The following is a 22457-nucleotide window of genomic DNA, read 5'->3' on the forward strand; positions in this document are numbered from 1 at the left end:
GACAAAGTCTCAAAATAAAACAAAAGAGTAGAGAATTATTTCGTTCGCAATTAATTCCTAGGACTAGTCTGGGCTTCCCACGGCGAAAAGAATAAACCTTTGGAAGCTGGAACCAGAACGAAGTCCTAAGAATTCTGATGGGGTATATGCAAATGACTAGGTTCTCCTAAGCTCACTTCTTCAGCTGAGAAACGGACGGACGCAGCTCTCCCAACTCGGTTCAATGATCATCACAAAAACAATGAAGCGTTTTAAAGTTGTATGAACGGGTGGACGATAGCTAGAGAATTTTACTACCGTGCCGGTGCGAGTCACACATATTCCTAAGTTTTCCCAATAGCTTCCGCACGAAGGTAATTCCACTTTAGACTTTTCCTTCCGTGCTACTTGGACATTTCCCCTAAACTTCTAGTAATAGAAGAAAAAGCGAACGAAGAAGGCCTAGCGGGCTCGTGCACGGGCGGGAAAGGCACAGGGGCCCGTATCACTCCAGTCCGTTGGCTCACCCCGCTGTTGTTCCCAGATTCCCGCCTCCGGCGCGGCCGGCAATGTTTTCATTGGTTTTTCTCCTCTCCCATTGGTTCGTTCTTCTGTTCATCAGACTCGGCGCAAGGAGACAGGTGGAGAACGCGTCAATGTTGGGGTTGGAGGCCCCGCCTCCAAGTGCCGTGTGCAAAAACAAACAGCCGTTGGGGAGGCGGTGCCGAGAGGGCGGAGTTCCGGCTAGAAGGAAGCGTCCCATTGGTCCGCCGCCGAGGTTCAAATGAACAACACGAGCGGTTATTGGTGGCGGCGGCGCGAGGCGGACCGGGGGCATTGTCCGGCTCCTGCAGCGGTGGTCTAGCTGCGAGAGCGGCGGCGGCGGCGCGGGGCGGCAGTGGGCGTCGCGCGGCCGAGACCATGGTGAGTGCGGGGCGGCGCGGGGAGTAGGCGCACGGAAGCCCCGGGCGGCGCCTCCACCTGTGGCGCTGGGAGTGGGCGGTGTCGCGCAGCCGAGCGGGAGCGCCCGCCGGGGCCGGACTCCGCCTGAGGGGCCGCGCCGGACGCGGGAGGCAGAAGCAGGGGCGGGTTCAGCGGCGCCGGGAGGAGGACCCGCCGCCGCCGGGCCAGTGCTGAGTCTCCGGCGCCGGGTTACGTAATGTCCCTGCGGAGGATCGGAGGAGTTCTGACCCTGCCCACCGGTACCGCTCGGTCGGTGCGCGGTTTGCACCGGCTTGAAGCGGTCACCGGATTATGCTCCCACTTCTTTAAAGGCAACAGTTTATTTACAGGGCTTCATCTGAAAGTATCTTTTCATTCTGCAGTTCGGATCTAGTTGAAAGCGGATTTTTAGAAACGAAAGTGAATAAAACTTTAGCACCATTCTAAATTCAGGGGAAGGAGAAAGTGCTAAAAGCAACGGAAACCTGTGCGTTGCGTCAAAATTGTTAGAGGGAATGACGCTCTCAATTGTGGAATTGTATTGATGTCGGTATTCCTGTCTTAAGTATCCTCTCACTGTTAAAGAAATAACATGCCTTCCCAATAATGAGTCTGTCCACACACGTAAGAGATTAATTAAGGAAAAACTATTTAATAATGCATGTCCGGCTGGGTTAACACCCAAGCAACAGCCAGCCTTCATCAGGAGCTCTAATTTATGTACATTTTAGGCTTGTGCATTCCACAGACACTGTCATCCTGAAATCTCTTTTCGGTTTCGGGTCCCAGGTTACACTTCGAACAATTAAAACAGAGGCAGGAGATTGCAAGTCTGGCCACTTAGGCAGATAGGAGATTTACACAGCAAAAAATACTACATATTACCAGGATTATTGTAAGTATGCCATTGTTGTTCTTCTTTTTCAAATAGTCGTTTCCTGGGTCATCTTTCCCACCTGACAGAATTATGTTTTCCCTGATAAGAGTTCTGGGGAGTAAATGGCAGACTAGGACTTAATGATGCTTGTGACCCTGTGCTGCCTGCCGCCTTGATTTGGGTTTGGGTGTGGGAATCTGGGCGTAACTGCTGGTCATAAATCGGTGCTGTCTTCTTTGCCGTGGGAATGGAGTCTAACTGGCTGGGTCAGTCCCGGTGAATAAACTACTGTATCCTAGCATCCTCAATTCCCCTTATCAGGAACAGGCACGGTTAGCCTTAACTGCACTGCCTATCTTTGAGTTCTTTTGGAGGCAGTGCTCCTTTAGCTAAATCTGATTTGTTTCAATGTCTCCTAAGCAAACCTATTAGGAAGTCCATTATCACATCCCGTCTTAGTACTTTGATTTTCACCTACATCTTCACGGGTACCTTCAACAGGTGCGGCTGACTTCAAAGTTAAAGCCAACCCCAGGCTATCATTTCTCATCTGACAAGTAATGTAATTTGTCTCATGTTGATGACATGTGAGGTGTTTAGTAGATGACTATAAACAGATTGGCCAGTGGAAAGTAGCCAAGTTTGGACTGTAAAATTCTCAGACCTCAAATTAGAAAAGTTCTGTCAGCTGTGATTGTATGGTGACTGCAGGAATTACTTGTTTGTACAGAAGTTAATCTGCTCAGGCAGTTATGAGTTTTTGTTTGTTTGTGTTTCAAGACAGGGTTTCTCTGTATAGCTTTGGTGCCTTGGAACCTGTCCTGGAACCAGCTCTTGTAGACCAGGCTGGCCTCGAATTTACAGAGATTAACCTGTCTCTGCCTCCCGAGTGCTGGGATTAAAGGTGTGGGCCACCTCCGCCCGGCCTCAGGCGGTTGGTTTTTATGATCCCGGTTAGTTTTTCTTTCTCACATTGTAGTGATAGGTTTTCAATATCTACCCAAAAATACATAAGCATTAATTTAAGAGAAAAAAATATACTGATGGCATTGGTTGTCCTTGGTTAAGAAAAAAGAAAATAATTTGACGGGAAATAAAAGTGGTCTATTAGAGTAGCAGCAAAGTATCCAGTTTTCAAGGCGAAAATCTATTTCAGTATGTTCCTTTCCCATGAATAAACGTTTTTATTTATGTATGTGTATTTTGGAATAAACTCTTTAAACCCAGCCAAAGTTTGTATTCATTGTGTATATGTAAGGGTGGGCTTATGAGGTCAGAGGACAGCTTGCCGAAGTCTGTCCTCATTCCACCAGTGAGTCTCAGGCTCAAGCCGAGGTGGTAAGGTTCATGCTGGTTACCTGTACCTGCTGAGCCAGCTCCATAGCCCAGTTTTTACATATTTTCTCTTTTTCAGTCGTCAGCGATTTTTTATTTAAAGTTGATTATATGTGGTTTGGGAGATCAGGGTAAATAGCAGCTTACTGTTTTTTTTTTTAATTTTTTTTTCTTTGGTTTGGTTTTTCAAGGCAGGGTTTCCCTGTGTAGCCCTGACTGCCCTGGAACTCACTCTGTAGACCAGGCTGGCCTCTAACTCATATAGATCTGCCTTTGCCTCCCGAGGGCTAGAATTAGAGGTGTGTCCTACCACCACCCAGCTACAATATTGATTTTAAAAAGTGCTAAGCTTTGCACTCCTGATCTTTGCTCACAGCAGCTAGAAATGGTAACGCCAAAGCTTGGGTGTTCCACAGTCTTGAAATCCCCTCCCTAAATTCACTGCTGTGACCAGCTTCCCACAAAATATAGACAAATATAATAATGAGTGGCCCTTACACCACTTCCCAATAGTCTTTGTTCTATCTGAATCTCTGTATCATCTGTGTTCTGTATTTTTAAATGCAGAATTGCTAGTTGAGTTCTTATAGCATCCCAGAGCTTCTATAGCCCATATCTCCAAACTCTTCCACATTCCTCCTGTAAATCAGTTCCAAAAGCCTAAAAGCCATAAGTCAAGTTTAGTCATGACAACAACCCCACTCTTAGTACTAAGTTTCTTTATTACTTTTCTCATCGCCTTGACCAGATACTTGACAAAAAGGTTTTAAAAAGGAAAAACTGCTAGGCTATAATGGTGCCCAGCATTCGGACATAGAGTCAGGCAGATTTCCATGAGTTGAGGCCAGCCTAGCCTACAGAGAGAGTTCCAGCAGGATAACCAGGACTACACAGAGAAACCCTGTCTCGAAAAACCGAAAAAGGGGCTGGAGAGATGGCTCAGAGGTTAAGAGCATTGCCTGCTCTTCCAAAGGTCCTGAGTTCAATTCCCAGCAACCACATGATGGCTCACAACCATCTGTAATGGGGTCTGGTGCCCTCTTCAGGCCTGAAGGCATACTCACAAACAGAATGGCTCATGATTTCAGATGAGTTTGGGCCTCAGTTGGCCCCATACTCTTGGGCAAAGCATTATGGTAGCAAGAGTGTGTACTTCATGGCTTGCCAGGAAACAGCCAATTATAATGCACTCTGTAAGGACATACACCAGTGACCAACAACCTTCATTTCTGTCTCACCACCTAAAGGGTGCTAATATTTGAGAATGAAGCCTTCAACTCAGTCCATTACATGTGACTGATTCTGTATATTTGGCTGCTGTAATAATGTTGTCGTGAACAGAGCTGTACAAGTAAGTACCCATTTCAGTCATGACTTGTTTGGGGTCTGTAACTAGAAATGGACTGGCTGGGTCCTGAGGAACTTCATTCTCTTTTTTCAGTGTTTAGTTAGCCTAATTTTTGATAACATGGTTGTTCTTCCTCCCAGAAAAGATAAATTCTCAATTTTCTATGGAAATAATGTTATGCTGATCTTTTTGAAAAGTTAAAAGTTGCTGGGCGATGGTGGCATGCACCTTTAATCCCAGCACTCGTAAGACAGGCAGATCTCTGTGAGTTCAAGACCAGCCTAGTCTACAAGAGCTAGTTCCAGGACAGGCTCCAAAGCTACAGAGAAACCCTGTCTTGAAAAAAATAGGGAAAAAAAGAAAAGCTAAATGTTTCTGAAATTCATGAAACTTAATGTCAGTCAGAAATTTGTCAGATTTATAAATAACTTAAACTTTAAATATGTGTTAGTGATTGGTTTTTAATGTGTTAATAAAAGGTAATATATATATTTACAGTGAGGCAGCAAATCACCTAAATATCTTACGTTTTTATAAGAAATTTTTACGTAGTTGGGCAGTGGGGGTGCACGCTTTTAATCTCAGCACTCTAGAGGCAGAGGCAGGAGGATCTCTGTGAGTTCGAGGCCAGCCTGGTCTACAGAGCGGGTTTCAGGACAGGCTCCAGAGCTACTGAGAAACCCTGTCTCAAAAAACCAAAAAAAGAGAGAGAGAAAGAGAAAGGAAGGAAGAAATTTTTACCTAAAGTATTGTTTTGTGACTTTTTTGCATTAACATTTTCAACTCCAAATTGTTTTCTTCTAGGCTGGAGGCAAAGCTGGGAAAGACAGTGGGAAAGCCAAGGCTAAGGCAGTGTCCCGCTCACAGAGAGCTGGGCTGCAGGTAATGAATAAATCCATTCTGTCAGTTTGTTGTTTTCTTTACTTTTGTAATTCATGACCCAGAGATGGTTTATTGATTGCCGAAATGTCCTTTTTTTATAATACACCTTGAATATGAGAGTAACTAGTTAAGACTTGAATTATAAAGTAAGCCATTAGTTTGTATTTTATAAGAGAATAGGATGTCTTAACAAATTTGTTAATTTTTTTCCCCTCTATTAATATCTGTTCTTGGGCCTGGGAAGCAGAATTAACAGTTAAGAATGTGAGCTGCTCTTGTAGAACAGCTGCCTGTGACACCTGATCGGGGATCTCACACAGCTCATGCCCACACAGACCCGCGTATGCTTAGAGACCAGGCTGGTCTCGAACTCACAGAGATCCGCCTGCCTCTGCCTCCCGAGTGCTGGGACTAAAGGCGTGCGCCACCACCGCCCGGCGTAAACCTCTTTTTAAATGCCTGGTTTCTCAAGATTATAACTATGTTCTTCATTCTTATAAACTTAAGAGTGTGTATACTCTGGTTTTCCTTCTGAGAATGTTTGTAGTGGCTCATTGACTTTCAGGACAGGATAGACTAGAGACCAGTATTGGATTATTGGACTGTTCTCTGAATATTTCCCAAAAGACCTCCACTGTAGTCAGAGAAATATGTTCTAAACTCCTAAGTATTCTCAAATTTCATGTATGTGAATTATTATAATGTTAACCTACAGACAGAGTTTTCTAGGTGAGTAAAAATTATTCCCTGCACATAAGGAATGCTTCAAAAGGGACTGGAGGAGCCAGGGATGGTGGCACACGCCTTTAATCCCAGCACTCGCGAGGGCCGATCTCTGTGAGTTTCAGGACAGCCAGCGCTGTTATACAGAGAAATCCTGTTTCAAAAAAGAGGGGTGAAATGGGGAGCTGGAGTGTTGGCTCAGTGATGAAGAGCATTTGCTGTTCTAGAGGACCAGAGTTGATTCCCATAACCTACATGGTAACTCACAACCATCTGTAACTCCATTTCCAAGGGGGTTAGGTCTTCTTCTGGCCTCTTTGGGCACCAGGCACACATGTGGTAAATAGACATCAATGCAGGCAAAACATTCATATACACAAAAATAAAGGTGTGTAATTTTTTGTTTGTTTTTTTTGATTTTTGTTTTTCAAGATGGGGTTTCTCTGTGTAGCCCTGACAGTCCTGAAACTCACTCTGTAGACCAGGCTGGCCTCAAACTCAGAGGCCTGATTCTGCCTTCCAAGTGCTGGTTTTCAAGATATGCACCTTTAACCACCACCTGCTAAAAGATAAATACATCATTAAAAATAATAATGAAACCCGCCGGGCGCTGGTGGCGCACGCCTTTAATCCCAGCACTCAGGAGGTGGAGGCAGGCAGATCTCTGTGAGAGCACATGCTCTTTACCATTGAGCCATGCCTCCAGCCCCACAAAACCCTTTTTATAGGGAATATTAGGAACCCACAGGGTTGCTCAATGGGAAGAGCATCACCATTAAGCCTTGCGACCTGACCTGAGTTCAGTTCTCAGGACCCACACAGTGGAAGGAGGAAACCAACTCCAGTATGTTATCTTCTGACGCGCGCGCATGTGTGTGTGTGTGTGTAAAGCATGTCCACACTCATACATAAATACATAAATTGTTTGTTTGGTTTGGTTTGGTTTTTTGATTTTTTTCAAGACAGGGTTTCTCTGTGGTTTTGGAGCCTGTCCTGGAACTAGCTCTTGTAGACCAGGCTGGACTTGAACTCCCAGAGATCCGCCTGTCTCTGCCTCCCGAGTGCTGGGATTAAAGGCGTGCGCCACCACCGCCCGGCTCATAAATAGTTTTTAAGTGGGAAATTGGAAGTCCATGCTATGTGATGTTGTGTGTGTGTGTTTTTTTTATAGCTTCCCTTTGTGGCCATGTCAGCCTTCTGCCTCAGGTGTGCTCACCACAACAGCAAATCATGTTTCTTATGGCAGTTTCAACAAGTGGGTTACAGAATCTCTGTGACACAGAAGGAAAGGGGAGAGGAACTTAAGTTCATTATGTTTTCTTTGTTTTGGGGGTATTGCTTGTTTGTTTGATACAGGGTTTCTCTGTGTAGCCGTGTCTGTCCTGGAACTCGCTCTATAGACCAGGCTGGACCCAAACTGAGAGATCTACTTGCCTCTGCTTTCTGAGTGCTGGGATAAAAGATGTGTGCCACCCCCGCTTAGCTGTTTTTATTTTAATTTTATGTGTATGATTGTTTTGCCTGCTTGCATTTGCATCATGTGTGGGGGTCCAAAGAAAGCATTGGAACTCCTGGAACTGAAGTGAACTATCATGAAGGTGTTGGAAACCAAATCCAGATCCTCTGTAAGGGCAATGTGTGCTCCAACTGCTGGGCCGTCTTTAAAGTTCAGGAACTTAGCTTTTATTTTTTTTTTTATTTTTTATTTTTTTTTGGTTTTTCGAGACAGGGTTTCTCTGTGGCTTTGGAGCCTGTCCTGGAAATAGCTCTGTAGACCAGGCTGGTCTCGAACTCACAGAGATCCGCCTGCCTCTGCCTCCCGAGTGCTGGGATTAAAGGCGTGCGCCACCACCGCCCGGCTGGAACTTAGCTTTTAAAGCATTGTGTATTTTAGGGCACTACTTAAAGTCTCATAATTTATTTCAGGTGTATTTAAGCAGTGAAGATTGTTGCATTGGTTTAATAAATAAAGGGCTTGGCGCAGGGGAGAAGAAGAAAAGGGTTGGTGAGATGGACCAGCATATAAAGGCATTTACCTCCAAATGCCTCCAGACCCAAATGATGGAAGGAGATATCCAATTTCGTCAAGTTGTCCTCTGACTTACACACAAATAAATAAGTGGAGCCTGGAGAGATGGCTCAGCAATCAAGAGCACTCTCTCCTCTTCTAGAGGACTAAAGAGGTTCCCTGCTCTCATTTGGGCATCTCTTACCTTAGTCTGTAGCTCCAGCTCATTTGGGCATCTCTTACCTTAGTCTGTAGCTCCAGCTCCTGGGGATTCAGTGCCCTCTTCTGGCCTCCCTAGTACATAGACACAAATAAATGTAATAAAGTATTGTAAGATAAATATGCCATGTGGTGATGGCGCACACCTTTAATCCCAGCACTCAGGAGGCAGAGGCAGGCAGATCTCGGTGAGTTCAAGTCCAGCCTGGTCTATAAAGCAAGTTCTAGGATAGCCAGGACTGTTACACAGAGAAACCCTGTCTTGAAAAAACAAAAAATAAGATAAATATTTTAGTGGTTTAAAGGATTAAAAATCATGCATGCATGCATCCTAGCACTTGGGATTCACAGAGATGAGTGAATCTCTGAGCTCAAGGCCAGCCTAGTCTACAGGAAAAGTTCCAGGACAGCCAGGGCCAAACAAAGAAACCCTGTTTTGGTGGGGGGGGGGGTGAGTTCATGTAGGAGTTAGAGAGAGAACTCAGTAGTTAAGAGCACTGAGTGTTCTTCCACTCCAATGGCAAGTACCATGTCTGTAACTCTAGCTCAGGGGATTGGGCCTGCAAATGGTATGCAGACATACATACAAGGCAAAATGCCTGGACACACAAACTTTTTTTTTGTTGTTGTTTTTCTAGACAGGGTTTCTCTGTGGCTTTGGAGCCTGTCCTGGAACTAGCTCTTGTAGACCAGGCTGGACTTGAACTCACAGAGATTCGCCTGCCTCTGCCTCCCGAGTGCTGGGATTAAAGGCGTGTGCCACCAACGCCAGGCCACACAAACTTTTGAAAATAAAATGAGCAGCACTTGGGAGGCAGAGGCAGGCGGATCTCTGTGAGTTCGAGGCCAGCCTGGTCTACAAAGGGAGTTCCAGGACAGGCTCCAAAGCTACAGAGAAGCCCTGTCTCGAAAAACCAAAAAAAAAAAAAAAAAAAAAAAAAAGAAAAGAAAATGAGCATGGCTTTGTTTTAAAAATAATCCGTGTAACTGAGGGAGTCTAGCATTGCCTGTGATAGTAGCTGCTCTGGAGGCTGAGGCAGTAGGATCACAAATTCAAGGCCAATCTGGGCTACATAGTGTGTTAAAGACTATGCTAAGCGCGGACAGCTTAGCCATACTCTGCCTCAGAAAATAGCGAGTCTGAGGTGTGGTACAAAGCTTGTAATCTCAGATTTCTGCAAATTGGAGGCCAGCCCACACACTGCACACTGTATAGCAAGATCAAAGAAAAAGTACAAAGAAAGGATATCACTTTAGCAGTAAAGCACTTGTCCAGGATGTTGTCAGACTCCAGGTTCAGTCTCTAGAGCTACAAAAAAGAAGTATGAGCAGTAGATGGGAAGAGGTAGAGAATGAAGCCCCTCCCCTGTCCCACCAAAAAAGTTTTCTCTAAGATTGTAACTTTCTTTTAATCCCAGCACTCGAGAGGCAGAGGCAGGTGGATCTCTATGAGTTCAAGATCAGCCTGGTCTACAAGACAAGCTCCAAAGCTATAGAGAAACCCTGTCTTGAAAAATTGGAGGTGTTGAGGGGACTTAGAATTTTCTAATCTAATAGAGGATTATGGTGTGTGAGTGTGCTGTAAGGTAGATGTGATGCACTAGTTACTGCAAAGTTTATTGAAATGCATATTAAAATAGTTAAAAGCAGAAATAAGGCCAGTTTTGTAAAGGTTGTCCTACACAAAATTAACTAGTTTTAGATCATTTATGAAAAATTAGTCCTGTGGGGGCTGGAGAGATGACTCAGAGGTTAAGAGTATTGCCTGCTCTTTCAAAGGTTCTGAGTTCAACTCCCAGCAACCACATGGTGGCTCACAACCATCTGTAGTGGGGTCTGGTGCCCTCTTCTGGCCTGCAGGCATACACACAGACAGAATATTGTATACATAATAAGTAAATAAATAAATAAGTAAACAAATAAATAAATATTTTTTAAAAATTAGTGCTGTGGATGAGATTCCTAGTCCAAAAGAATAAGAAACACAAGAACAATGATGGTCCCTTTCAAAAATTTTTTTGTATTTTTCTTTTCTTTTTTTTAATTGATTTTTATTGAGCTCTACATTTTTCTCTACTCCTTCCCTGCCTCTCTCCTCCCCTTCAACCCTCTCCCAAGGTCCCCATGCTCCCAATTTACTCACAAGATCTTGTCTTTTTCTAGTTCCCATATAGATTAGATCTATGTATGTATCTCTTAGGGTCCTCATTGTTGTCTAGGTTCTCTGGGATTGTAATTTGTGGGTTGGTTTTCTTTGCTTTATGTTTAAAAACCACTTATGAGTGAGTATATGTGATAATTGTCTTTCTGGGTTTGGGTTACCTCACTCAAAATGATGTTTTCTAGCTTCACCCATTTTCCTGCAAAGTTCAAGATGTCGTTATTTTTTTCTGCTGTGTAGTACTCCATTGTGTAAATGTACCACATTTTCCTTATCCATTCTTTGGTTGAAGGGCATTTAGATTGTTTCCAGGTTCTGGCTATGACAAACAATGCTGTATAAACATAGTTGAGCACATGTCCTTGTGGCACGATTGAGCATCCTTTGGATATATACCTAAAATGGTATTATTGGGTCTTGAGGAAGGTTGTTTCCTAGTTTTCTGCAAAATCGCCACACTGACATCCAAAAGGGTCAAAATATTTTTTATTTGTTTTGTTTAGGAACCAGTGTTTGTAGACAGGGGACAGTGTCCTCAAGCTTGTGATCCTAATGTCTTCTCTTTCCAGTGCTAGATTCCAGTTGTATGCCAGCCACTAAGTTGTTTTAAGAGGTATGCGTGGGCCGGGTGGTGGTGGTGCACGCCTTTAATCCCAGCACTTGGGAGGCAGAGGCAGGAGGATCTCTGTGAGTTCGAGACCAGCCTGGTCTACAAGAGCTAGTTCCAGGACAGGCTCCAAAACCACAGAGAAACCCTGTCTCGAAAAACCAAAATAAATAAATAAATGAATGAATGAATGAATGAATGAATGAATAAAAAAGAGGTATGCATGGTCCTGTACAAAGAATCGCCAAAACCACAGAGAAACCCTGTCTCGAAAAACCAAAATAAGTAAGTAAGTAAGTAAGTAAGTAAGTAAATAAATAAATAAATAAATAAATAAATAAATAAATAAATAAAAAGAGGTATGCATGGTCCTGTACAAAGAATCGCTTGGCATCTGCCTGAAAACTTAGCAAGGCCCTGTCTCCTCTTTTTTTTTTTTTTTTTGAGACAGTGTTTCACTGTGTAGTACTGGCTATCCTGGAACTTGCTTTGTTGCTTTGTAGACTAGGCTAGCCTCAAACTCAGAAGTCTGCCTGCTTCTGCTTCCCAGGGATGAGATCGAAGGTGTGCACCATGCACAACCTACCCTTCCTAAAACATTGTCTTAAAGGCCTCATTATAGGGCAGGAGAAAGGCTCAACTGTTAAGAGAACTGACTTCTTCCAGAAGATCCTGGTTTGATTCCAAGCACCCATATGGGAGATCACAACTGTCCTACAGTTTTAGGGGATCCAGTGGCCTTTGAAGGAGCTAGGCTCACATGTTATACACCCATACACATAAAATAAGTTTAAAATACAGTTCTTTGGGCTGGAGAGATGGCTCAGAGGTTAAGAGCACTGATTCCTCTTTCTAGAGGTCCTGAGTTCAATTCCCAGCAACCACATGGTGGCTCACAGCCCTCTATAAATGAGATCTGGTGCCCTCTTCTGGCATGCAAAATTACATGGAAGGAATGTTGTATACATAATAAATAAATAAATCTTTTTTTAAAAAAATACAGTTCTTTGTGGTCTCTAAAGCTCAGTAAGAGGTAGTTTGGCTGTCTTGCTACATGCCAGACAGCACACCTTACTAACATTACAAAATAGAAATAAGGCATTGATTGTGCTCTTAAAATTATAATTGCTTCTGGAGACAGTCCTTAAGAATGAGATCTTGGCCGGGCGGTGCTGGCACACACCTTTAATCCCAGCACTTGAGAGGCAGAGGCAGGCGGATCTTTGTGAGTTCGAGGCCAGCCTGGACTACAAGAGCTAGTTCCAGGACAGGAACCAAAAGCTATGGAGAAACCCTGTCTCGAAAATCAAAAAAAAAAAAAAAAAAAAACTACAGAGAAAACCTGTCTCGAAAAACCAAGATAAATAAATAAAATAAAATAAAATTGAAGAAGAACAGTGTTAGGGTCAGAGGAGACTAGTGGGTGAAGGTTGAAAGTCATGTGACTTTTATGTGAAAATTGATCAGATACAATTGTGATTATTGGGCCGTATTGAACATGTAATTGATAACAGCATAGTATACTCATTTTTACAGTGATCTGTGTTGCTCAAAAATTGAAGATTTGGTGCTAAGTAGCAGCACATCCATATAGGCGCTAGGACCATTAACTACCGAGTAAATTTGCCCGTAACAGGGGTAAGCCTTCAGTTACACTCAAGCACTGCAGTGCCTCCCAACAAGAAAGACGTCTCTTTTTCAGTTTCCTGTGGGCCGGATCCACAGACACTTGAAGACTCGCACCACAAGCCATGGACGGGTGGGAGCCACTGCTGCTGTGTACAGTGCCGCCATTCTGGAGTACCTCACGGCTGAGGTTTGTGGAGAGATGTCACGTGGGGATCCAAAGGGTTACTCTAAACTAAATGGCTGCGACTGCCATGGAGAACACATTTTTGATTTGTATTTTATGTACATTGGTGTTTGCCTGTATGTATGTCTGTTTGAAGTTGTCAGATCCCCTGGAACAGGAACCATAGATAGTTGCGAGCTGCCATGTGGGTGCTGGGAATTGAACGTGGGGTCCTCTGGAAGAGCTCCCAATCGCACCACGCACACACAATTTTTTGGGCTGGGGGTGTTTTCTATGTAACTGTCTTAGCTATCCTGGAACTTACTTTGTAGACCAGGCTTCGAACTAACTGAGATCCACCTCCCAAGTGCTGGGATTAAAGGTGTGTGCCACCACCCGGCCTGAGAATACTTCTAAAGAGATTAGTGCACTCTTTTTTTTGTTTTTTTTGTTTTTTTCTTTTGAGCCTCATATTGCCTAGTCTGGTTCCAAACTCCAGCATGCCAGAGGGTGACCATGAACTTTTGTTCCTTTTGTCTGACCCCATCCTCCTGCCCCCCGCCCCACCCCCGCCTCCCACCAGTGCTGGGTAGCAGAAGTAGACCACCACACTGGCTGCTTCCTTTTCTTCTGTTTTGCTTTTTTGAGACAGCAACTCATGCTGGCCTAGAACTTACTCTGTGTTCTGCTTAGTGTGGGGAGTTTTTTCGTTTGTTGATTTGGCTTGGCAGAGACAGGTGACTGGCTGATCGGAATTCTGTAGAGACTAGGCCAGACATCATCACTCTGCCAATTGTTTGTTTGTTTGTTTGTTTTTTATTTTTCTCCTGAGATAAGACTTCTCTATAGCTTTGGAGCCTGTCCTGGAACTCCCTCTGTAGATCAGGCTGGTCTCGAACTCACAGAGATCTGCCTGCCTCTGCCTCCCGAGTGCTGGGATTAGAGGCGTGCTCTGCCAGTTGGAGTCCTGGTATGCTTGGTTTCTGTTTGTTTATATTTAAGTGAGGGCAAGCAAACCACATTTTTCAGAGCCATGATAAAGAAATACTTTGTAATTAAGTGAACTGTGAGATACATATGTTAGACATTTAGCAGTGTTCGAGGCTCCTTGCCTTGCACACATGAAGCCCTGGAATTGTTTCCCAACACCCCATAAACTGGGGATAGTGGAGTCAGGAGGATCAAGAACTCAAGTCATCTTAGCTACATAGTGAATTTAAGGCCATCCAGGGGTATATGATAACTCTTTCTTTAAAAAGTAAACTAGGGACACTACTCTTGAAGTTACAACATGCCTTCTTAGTTTATGAAGATTCGTAATAGAATATGGCCAGGCATGGTGGCATATGCTTGTGATCCTAGATAGGAAGGTTGTGAATTTGGGGCCATCCTCAGCTATCTAGAGAGTCCCTGCCCCAAAACTAACAACTTGCTCTGTTGTTAAAATCAAAAACCTTTGGATCTAGTACGTAGCAGAGTCAACAGCCCTTCCGTCGTGCTCATAAGTGAGCTTCACATTTCAGTTAAATAAGTTATTTTGGTAAGACTGGTTTGTTGGTTGGTTGGTTTTTTTCAAGACAGGGTTTCTCTGTGTAGCTTTGTAGCCAGTCCTGGAACTTGAACTCACAGAGATCCACCTGCCTCTGCCTCCCAAGTGCTGAAATTAAAGGCGTGCGCTGCCAACACCTGGCTTGGCAAGATTTCTTAATATGAGGATTCTGGATCTTCTCTCCCCGTCTCAAGACCTCCCCTGGAAAATGCACAGGAAGGCATGAAATGTTGGCAACTACATTCCAAACCCCAATTTGAGTAGCAGGCAAGTCAGGTGCTAGAGACAGCCAAGCCATGTAGAAGATTTTTTTTTTTGTTTTTTGTTTAAAATTTAATTATTATGTATATAGTGTTCTGTCTGCATGTATGCCTGCAGGCCAGAAGAGGACACCAGATCTCATTACAGATGGTTGTGAGCCACCATGTGGTTGCTGGGAATTGGACTCAGGACCTCTGGAAGAGCAGCCTGTGCTCTTAACTGCTGAGCCATCTCTCCAACCCAAGCAGAAGATTCGTAATGGGGAAGATGTGCTAGGGAACAAAGCTGAGAAATGTGACTGTAATGTGCATTAGTGATCACACTGCCATAGTTTCATCGCCCTCCCTGTTCAAGATTAAACTCTGCTTTATGGGTAGTTTGAGCTTTGCTATGTTACGAGTCAAAGGTTTCATGGGGGCATTTTGCTGTTAATTGAGACACTTTCTTTGATCCTATTCCAGGTTTTTACTACAGGCTCTAGGAAGATATGCGTTTTCCTTTACTAGTGCTGTGGCATGTAGAGTTACAGCTCACCCCATGGAGGTCTTTCTACATTCCTATTTGGGATTCAGCTACGTTTTCTTGGGATTGAACCCAAGACCTTATGAGTTAGGGAACTCCTCTATACTGATCTACATCTCTAGCCCTTTGGGTGTTTTGTTTTATTATTTTATGTATTTGGGTATTTTACCTGCTTGTATGTTTGCTTACCACCTGCGTTCAGTGTCCACAGAAGCCAGAAGAGGGTGTCAGGTACTCTGGATCTGGAGTTAATGGTTATGATGGGGGGTTGGAGAGATGGCTCAGAGGTTAAGAGCACTGATCACTGAAGCCACATGGTGGTTCACAACCATCTGTAATGAGATCTGGTGCCCGCTTCTGGCTTACAGCCATACATGCAGGCAGAACACAGTATACATAAATAAATTTAAAAAAAAAAAAGAATGGTTATGATCCACCATGTGGGCGTTAGGAATTGAACCAGAGCCCTGTGGAAGAGCAGCCAGTGTTCTTAGCCACTGAGACGCCTCTCCAGTCCTGTCCTTTGTTTCTTTGACACAGCCTTGTAGGCAGCCTCAGCTGGCATTAGACTTGTGGTCCTACCCAGCGACAAGTGACTGAGCTACATGTTTCGCTCACAGCTGGCCAGGGTTTCTAGGGTAGAACTAGACCGCCTTCCAGTACAGCTCAGTGAGAGGGTAGGTGCGTGGCTTGTGGGAAGCCCTGCAGCTTTAGTTTCTTTATGCTTTTAACTTGTCACCTTTATTCTTAGATCCAGCCTCATGATTAGTACAGTGCCATTGTCGTTCTGTCATAAGTGTCATGTCTTACCAGTATCAAAACTCAGAATAAAAAATGAATTCTGGGTTGTAAAGGGGGTTTAGTTTTGCACCTGTCTTTTATTTCTTTATCCACCAGTTTGCCAAACACACAGGTGTTATATAAATACATTTTAAAACAAGTCAGCATATTCTAGGTATTTAACCTTGGAGTTTTGACCAACCAGTGATGTTTCATGCCTTTAATCCCAGCACTCTGGAGACAAAGGCAGATGGATCTCTGAGTACAAGGCCAGCCTGGTCTACAGACTGAGTTCCAGGACAGCCAAGGCTACACAGAGAAACCCTGTCTTGGGGCGGGGGGGATTTTTTTTTGCGTGTGTCTCTGTGCAAGGAGGGGAGTCAGAGGGAGGTATTGAGTGTTGTAAAAACATACAGTGACAAAGAGGTTGTTCTCCTACAATTGGAAACCTACTGTTTCCTTAATTGTGTTATTTCATGGATGCTTTAAAGGTGCTGGAGTTGGCAGGTAATGCTTCTAAGGATCTCAAAGTGAAGCGCATCACTCCACGCCACTTGCAGCTTGCAATCCGAGGTGATGAAGAGCTGGATTCACTCATCAAGGCTACCATAGCTGGGGGCGGTATGTGTTATTAAGTCTACAGTATTTCTAATTAACATCCTTCAGATCAGTGATCCTCAGCATCAGTGGTTAAATAGGAACTGTATGACTTTTAGGTCCACAAGTGTTAAGTGTACTACAGTTCTGTTGGTGCGGTGAACCTGGGTCCCCATAAATGCTACAATTGAGCCACAACTCAGGACCCTCTAGGCCTCTTCTCATAGTGGTCTGAGTAAATATTTGTCCCCTTGCCAGGGGCAGTGCTATTTTTATTTTAGTTTGTTGTTTAGTTTTGTGATACTTCAAGCCTAAGATTTAAAGTACTGCCCCATACATTTTGAACTATGCTAGAGAAATAACATGTCCTGAGACGTTGCTTGTTAGGATAGTCTTGGCAGGACCAAAGTGTTCTGTAGCGCGGGGCGGTGGTGGCGCACGCCTTTAATCCCAGCACTTGGGAGGCAGAGGCAGGCGGATCTCTGTGAGTTTGAGACCAGCCTGGTCTACAAGAGCTAGTTCCAGGACAGGCTCCAAAACCACAGAGAAACCCTGTCTCGAAAAACCAAAAAAAAAAAAAAACAAAAAAAAAACAAAAACAAAAGTGTTCTGTAGCATCTGTAAAGATGGAGTTACCAGGTGCTTCCAGAACCTTGTAGTGGCTGCAGTTAGCTACACTTACTATTCCTATAGAGCGGCTTCCGGGCTCCTGTAGGTTTAATAGGATCCAAATATGAAAGGTGATTTGATTAAATTCATCCTTTGTATAATTGCTTGTTTACTTTAGCACTAAAGCATTAAAATATACAGAATGTTATCATAGTGTACTAACAAAACTTCTTAAATTTCATTCTAGGTGTGATTCCGCACATCCACAAATCTCTGATTGGAAAGAAGGGACAGCAGAAAACTGCTTAGGAAGTGATTTAACCACCTGCTCCCCGTTACTGTCTGTATCTGGACAGTGGACACCTGTGGGATTGTATGGAAACTTTAAGAACAGTTCAGTGGAAAAGCATAGACAATTGCTGTAGACAAGATAAAAGAAACATTTGTATGTTTTTAGACTCGCGAAGTTTGATAAGTCCCTTTCCTTGTGGTCATGGTCATGTGTTGATTGGCCAAGTTTCTCCCTTGTGTTTTATACAAAAATAGAATTGATAAAACATTTTTTACAAAACTAATTTGTCCCAGAATTTCTTCATGATGTGTTGGAAATACTTTGTTCACACCTGGGCATGGCTTTGTCTACATCAACCCTAGCATCTGGGAGGTGTAGGCAGGACCTTCAGAGTTCATAGTGACCCTTGCCTACATACTGAGTTCTAGGGCAACCTGGACTACAAGAGACTTGATTAAAAGAAAAAAAATTTTACTCAGACATTGAAAATTTTAAGTTGCAAATTAGTCTTTTATGCCAGGCGGTGGTGGCCCATGCCTTTAATCCCAGCACTTGGAAGGCAGAGGCAGGCAGATCTCTTGAGTCCAAGGGCAACCTGGTCTACAGAGTGAGTTCCAGGACAGGTTCCAAAGCTTCAGAGAAACCCTGTCTCGGAAAGCCAAAAAAAAAAGGAAAAAGAAGAAAAATTTAGTCTTTCAGAATAATCTTAAAAATTGGAAAGTAGTATACCATGTTGAAGCTTGGATACAATCTAATATACCGTTATTTTTATTACATGCAACCAAGAAAGAAAATCTTTGTGAACTAATGCCAGCAATTAGGAGATAAATCTTCATTGCAGAGGTGGAGGACAAAGGGGAAATTATGTATTCAGGATCAAAACTGGTAATGGAATGAGTTGAATCCTTGCCTGCGCACTTACCATGTGTGGTGCCTATGCTTCACTGGCCAAGGAACATTATTGCCCCAGGAACCAAATGACCTGCTGAGAAGGTGACTGAGCTCATAGATAGGGCAGTTAGGAGCCGAGCCGCGACCTTCCTGCCCCAGAGTTCACACCATGACCTAGAAATGCCGCTGCTTTATCAGTTTTCTGCTGTGGTCTCATAGATCCCACAAACCTGCAGTAACTTTCAATCTTTAAAGATGATCTCTAAGTAATAACGCATACAGTTTAACTTAATTCACTAGTCAGTGTATTACAGCCAAAATATTATTTTTCTTCCATGGAACTCTTTGTAAGAAAGGAGTTGATAGCCGGGCGATGGTGGCGCACACCTTTAATCCCAGCACTCTGGAGGCAGAGGCAGGTGGATCTCTGCGAGTTCGAGACCAGCCTGGTCTACAAGAGCTAGTTCCAGGACAGGCTCCAAAACCACAGAGAAACCCTGTCTCGAAAAACAAAAAAAAAAAAGAAAGAAAAAAGAAAGGAGTTGTTGATATAACAGTATCAAAACAATTCTTATTTTGAAAAAATAATTTTATCGTGGAAATTGTGACAAATACACAGAAATAAAGAGAATAATGCTGGTCTGGTAGAGCCATATATCCTGTCCTCTGACTTTAGTCTTGTGGTCAGTTTAACCATATCCCCACCTGGTTACAGTCTTCACGTCTGTATTGTAGAGACTTACTCGGTTTCCACTAAATATTCCACTTAGAGATGGGACACCTCGAAGACAGCTAACAGGTTTTTTTTTTTTTTAGATTTTTCGAGTCAGGGTTTCTCTGTAGCTTTTGGTTCCTGTCCTGGAACTAGCTCTTGTAGACCAGGCTGGTCTCGAACTCACAGAGATCCGCCTGCCTCTGCCTCCCGAGTGCTGGGATTAAAGGCGTGCGCCACCACCGCCCGGCCAACAGCTAACAGTTTTAATATGAAGTACCAGTCAGCATTCAGGTTTTCCTGGGTTTTGTTTTTAACAGTTTGTTTGAATCAAGATCTAGACAGGAGGCTGAAGAGATGGCTCAGCAGTTAAAAGCTCTGGCTACTCTTCCAGAGGGCCTGGGTTTGAAAATTCCCGGCACCCGTATGGCAGCTCATACCTATCTGTAACTTTGGTTCCATGTGACCCAACACATGGCAAAACACTGATGCACATAAAACACTAAACAAGGGGCTGGAGAGATGGCTCAGTGGTTAAGAGCATTGCCTGCTCTTCCAAAGGTCCTGAGTTCAATTCCCAGAAACCACATGGTGGCTCACAACCATCTGTAATGGGGTCTGGCGCCCTCTTCTGGCCTTCAGGCATACAAGCAGACAGAATATAATAAATAAATAAATAATATTTTTAAAAAACACTAAATAAATAGGAGATCTAGACAAGTTGGGACTGGAGTGATGGCTCAGTGATTAAGAGCACTGGCTGCTCTTCCAGAGGTCCTGAGTTCAATTCCTAGCAACCACATGGTGGCTCACAACCATCTATAGTAGGATATGATGCCCTCTTCTGGTCTGCAGGGATACATAATAGGATATTATATAAAATAAAAATAAATAAGCCGGGCATTGGTTGCACACACCTTTAGTCCCAGAACTAGGAAGGTAGAGACAGGCAGATCTCTAAGTTTGAGGCCAGCCTGGTCTATAGCACTAGTTCCAGGACAGCTAGGGCTGTTACACAGAGAAACCTTGTCTGAGAAAACAACAAATATTTACATGCACATCAACACATACATACATAAATACATACAAATATTTAAAAAGCATTGGCTAGCCGGGCGGTGGTGGCGCACGCCTTTAATCCCAGCACTCGGGAGGCAGAGGCAGGTGGATCTCTGTGAGTTCGAGACCAGCCTGGTCTACAAGAGCTAGTTCCAGGACAGGCTCCAAAACCACAGAGAAACCCTGTCTCGAAAAACCAAAAAAAAAAAAAATAATAAAATAAAAAGCATTGGCTGCTCTTCCCAAGGTCCCAAGTTCAATTCCCAGCAACCACATGGCGGCTCACAACCATCTGTAATTAGATCTGAAATAAATAAATCTTTAAAAAAAGAACAAAAGGTTGGGCAGTTGTGACGCACACCTTTAATTCCAGCACTCAGAAGGCAAAGGTAGGTGGGTCTCTGTGACTTCGAGGCCAGCCTGGTCTATAGATAGAGCAAGTTCCAGGACAGACTCAAAAGTGACACAGAAAAACCCTGTCTCCAAAAGACAAAACAAAAATTCTGAATGAAAAAGAACAAAAACGACAAAAATCTCTTCCTCCTCCAACACCTCTCTATTAGTCCTGCTGGCTTTGGGAGCCCCGGGGTGTTATATTCGTCATCTTCATCATTTATGCCCTTGCAACGCTTAGGCACCCATGGGCAGCCCGTGTGTGGCGGTTCTCCAGCTGCTCCTGTGCTGAGCGGTCCTAGACGCTCGTGACTGTCATAGCCAAGGTCCCACAGCCTTCCTCTATGCTGTCTGTCTAGCGTTCTTTTGGCCTTCCTCTCGCCTTATCCCGTGCACTCCTCCAAGCAGCGCACATCTGCCGTCATTCATTCTTGTAACATGGCCCAAGTATCTCACGTGCCATTGTTGTATCCTGTAGTTTACTTCCTTCTGTAGATGGAGATGTTTCTTTTTATCTTTTTCTTTTCTTTTTTTTTTTTCCTGGTTTTTCGAGACAGGGTTTCTCCATAGCTTTAGAGGCTGTCCTGGAACTAGCTCTTGTAGAACTCACAGAGATGCACCGACCTCTGCCTCCCAAGTGCTGGGATTAAAGGCGTGCGCCACCACCGCCCGGCGATGGAGATGTTTCTTAATGTCCTTGTACAGTCTCTCTTTGTGTGACTGCCTATACCCTTTTATCCAATTAGCTTTACTTGTAAATGTTCATAACAATGAGTCATTTGTCTGGCTCAAGGCCTCTGGTTTCTGGTCCACCGTCATCGCTGGATTCACACCGAACCTCCTTTTGGATATTCCTCAGCCACCCTGAGACATGGAAATCCTACAGGCACTGGTCCACAGGACCAGTCACTTCACAAACTCTAGAAGGTCCTAGATGTGGTAGATGTTAGGGTGGGCCACCCCAGGCCTGGCTGTGGGCCTGGGTGGTTGAGCTGGTCAGTCTAGGCCACTGGGGTCAACCAACTCAAGCGATAGGCAGAGCCAGTTCCCCTAAGCCACTGGGGTCCATTCTCTCTCCCAAGTGCAGAATGGGGACAGCTCTCCCATGAGGGTGGGCCTCCCCTCTCTTGCTGCAGTGTTCAGCAAGGGCCAAGGCCAACATCTTTAACTGATGTCAAAATAAAACCATCAGATGAAAAGTCAAAGGAGAGGGTGTTAACCCCTCAGACCACTTGCTGCACAAAAAATAAATAAATAAATAAACAAATGGTATCTTTCCAAGCCAGACATGGGCTCATGCTGTTAATCCCAGGACTTGGAGAATGTCTGAGTCAGGATTGCTACAAACTTGAGGCCAGCCTGTATTACATAGTTCCAAGCCAGGCTGAGCTAGATGAGAGCCTGCCCTACCCCCCACAGCTCCCCATCTCTCTTGCTCTCACACACAGGGTTTCCAGTGAGTGATCGGCCAGACACCACTTGAACCTGACACTGAATTTAGCCTTAGTGCTGAGTCACTTTTACTTTTGTGCTGCATATAGCAGCACCTCTGAAAGTTTTCCAATAATGAGCTTGAAGTTGAGCACAGTGGCTTGTGCCCATATCCCAGCACTGGAGGATCTGACTGAGTTACACAGTGAGACTGTCTCAAAAAATAAATAAATGCAAGCCTGGCCTTGGTGGCACACATTTAATCCCAGCACTCAGGAGGAAAAGGCAAGAGGCTCTCTCTTTGAGGCCAGCAAACTCTAACACAGCTAAGACTACACAGAGAACCCCTGTCTTGAAAAAAATAAAAATAAAAAAAATGAATAATGAACTTGAATTCAATCAAACTTCTAGGCCTAACTTCCATTTATTTTCCAGAAAATAAACTGGTAGGAACTGGTAGAACAAGTAAAGAATACAAACAAAATGAT

General features: G+C 44.0%; 1 protein-coding gene and 1 non-coding gene across 3 annotated transcripts; one reads left to right on the top strand and one right to left on the bottom strand.

Moving 5' to 3' along the window:
- Positions 1-769: 769 nt before the first annotated feature.
- On the top strand, positions 770-17993 carry LOC130876499 (histone H2A.V). Of its 2 annotated transcripts, XM_057773069.1 has the most exons (5): positions 770-903; positions 5286-5363; positions 12784-12897; positions 16477-16606; positions 17439-17901. In XM_057773069.1, the coding sequence occupies exons 1-5, from the start codon at positions 901-903 to the stop codon at positions 17498-17500; spliced, it is 387 nt and encodes a 128-aa protein (XP_057629052.1). In that variant the 5' UTR covers positions 770-900; the 3' UTR covers positions 17501-17901. The 2 variants fall into 2 exon arrangements, with proteins under 2 accessions (XP_057629052.1, XP_057629054.1); XM_057773071.1 differs by lacking the exon at positions 12784-12897 and having other exon boundaries at positions 17439-17993.
- On the bottom strand, positions 16001-16123 carry LOC130876651 (small nucleolar RNA SNORA40). The gene has a single exon (XR_009057310.1). It is a non-coding gene; the product is annotated as a small nucleolar RNA SNORA40 (small nucleolar RNA).
- Positions 17994-22457: the final 4464 nt, after the last annotated feature.

This window comes from Chionomys nivalis, chromosome 6 (genome assembly GCF_950005125.1).
Source record: "Chionomys nivalis chromosome 6, mChiNiv1.1, whole genome shotgun sequence".
Taxonomy (NCBI): Eukaryota; Metazoa; Chordata; class Mammalia; order Rodentia; family Cricetidae; genus Chionomys; species Chionomys nivalis.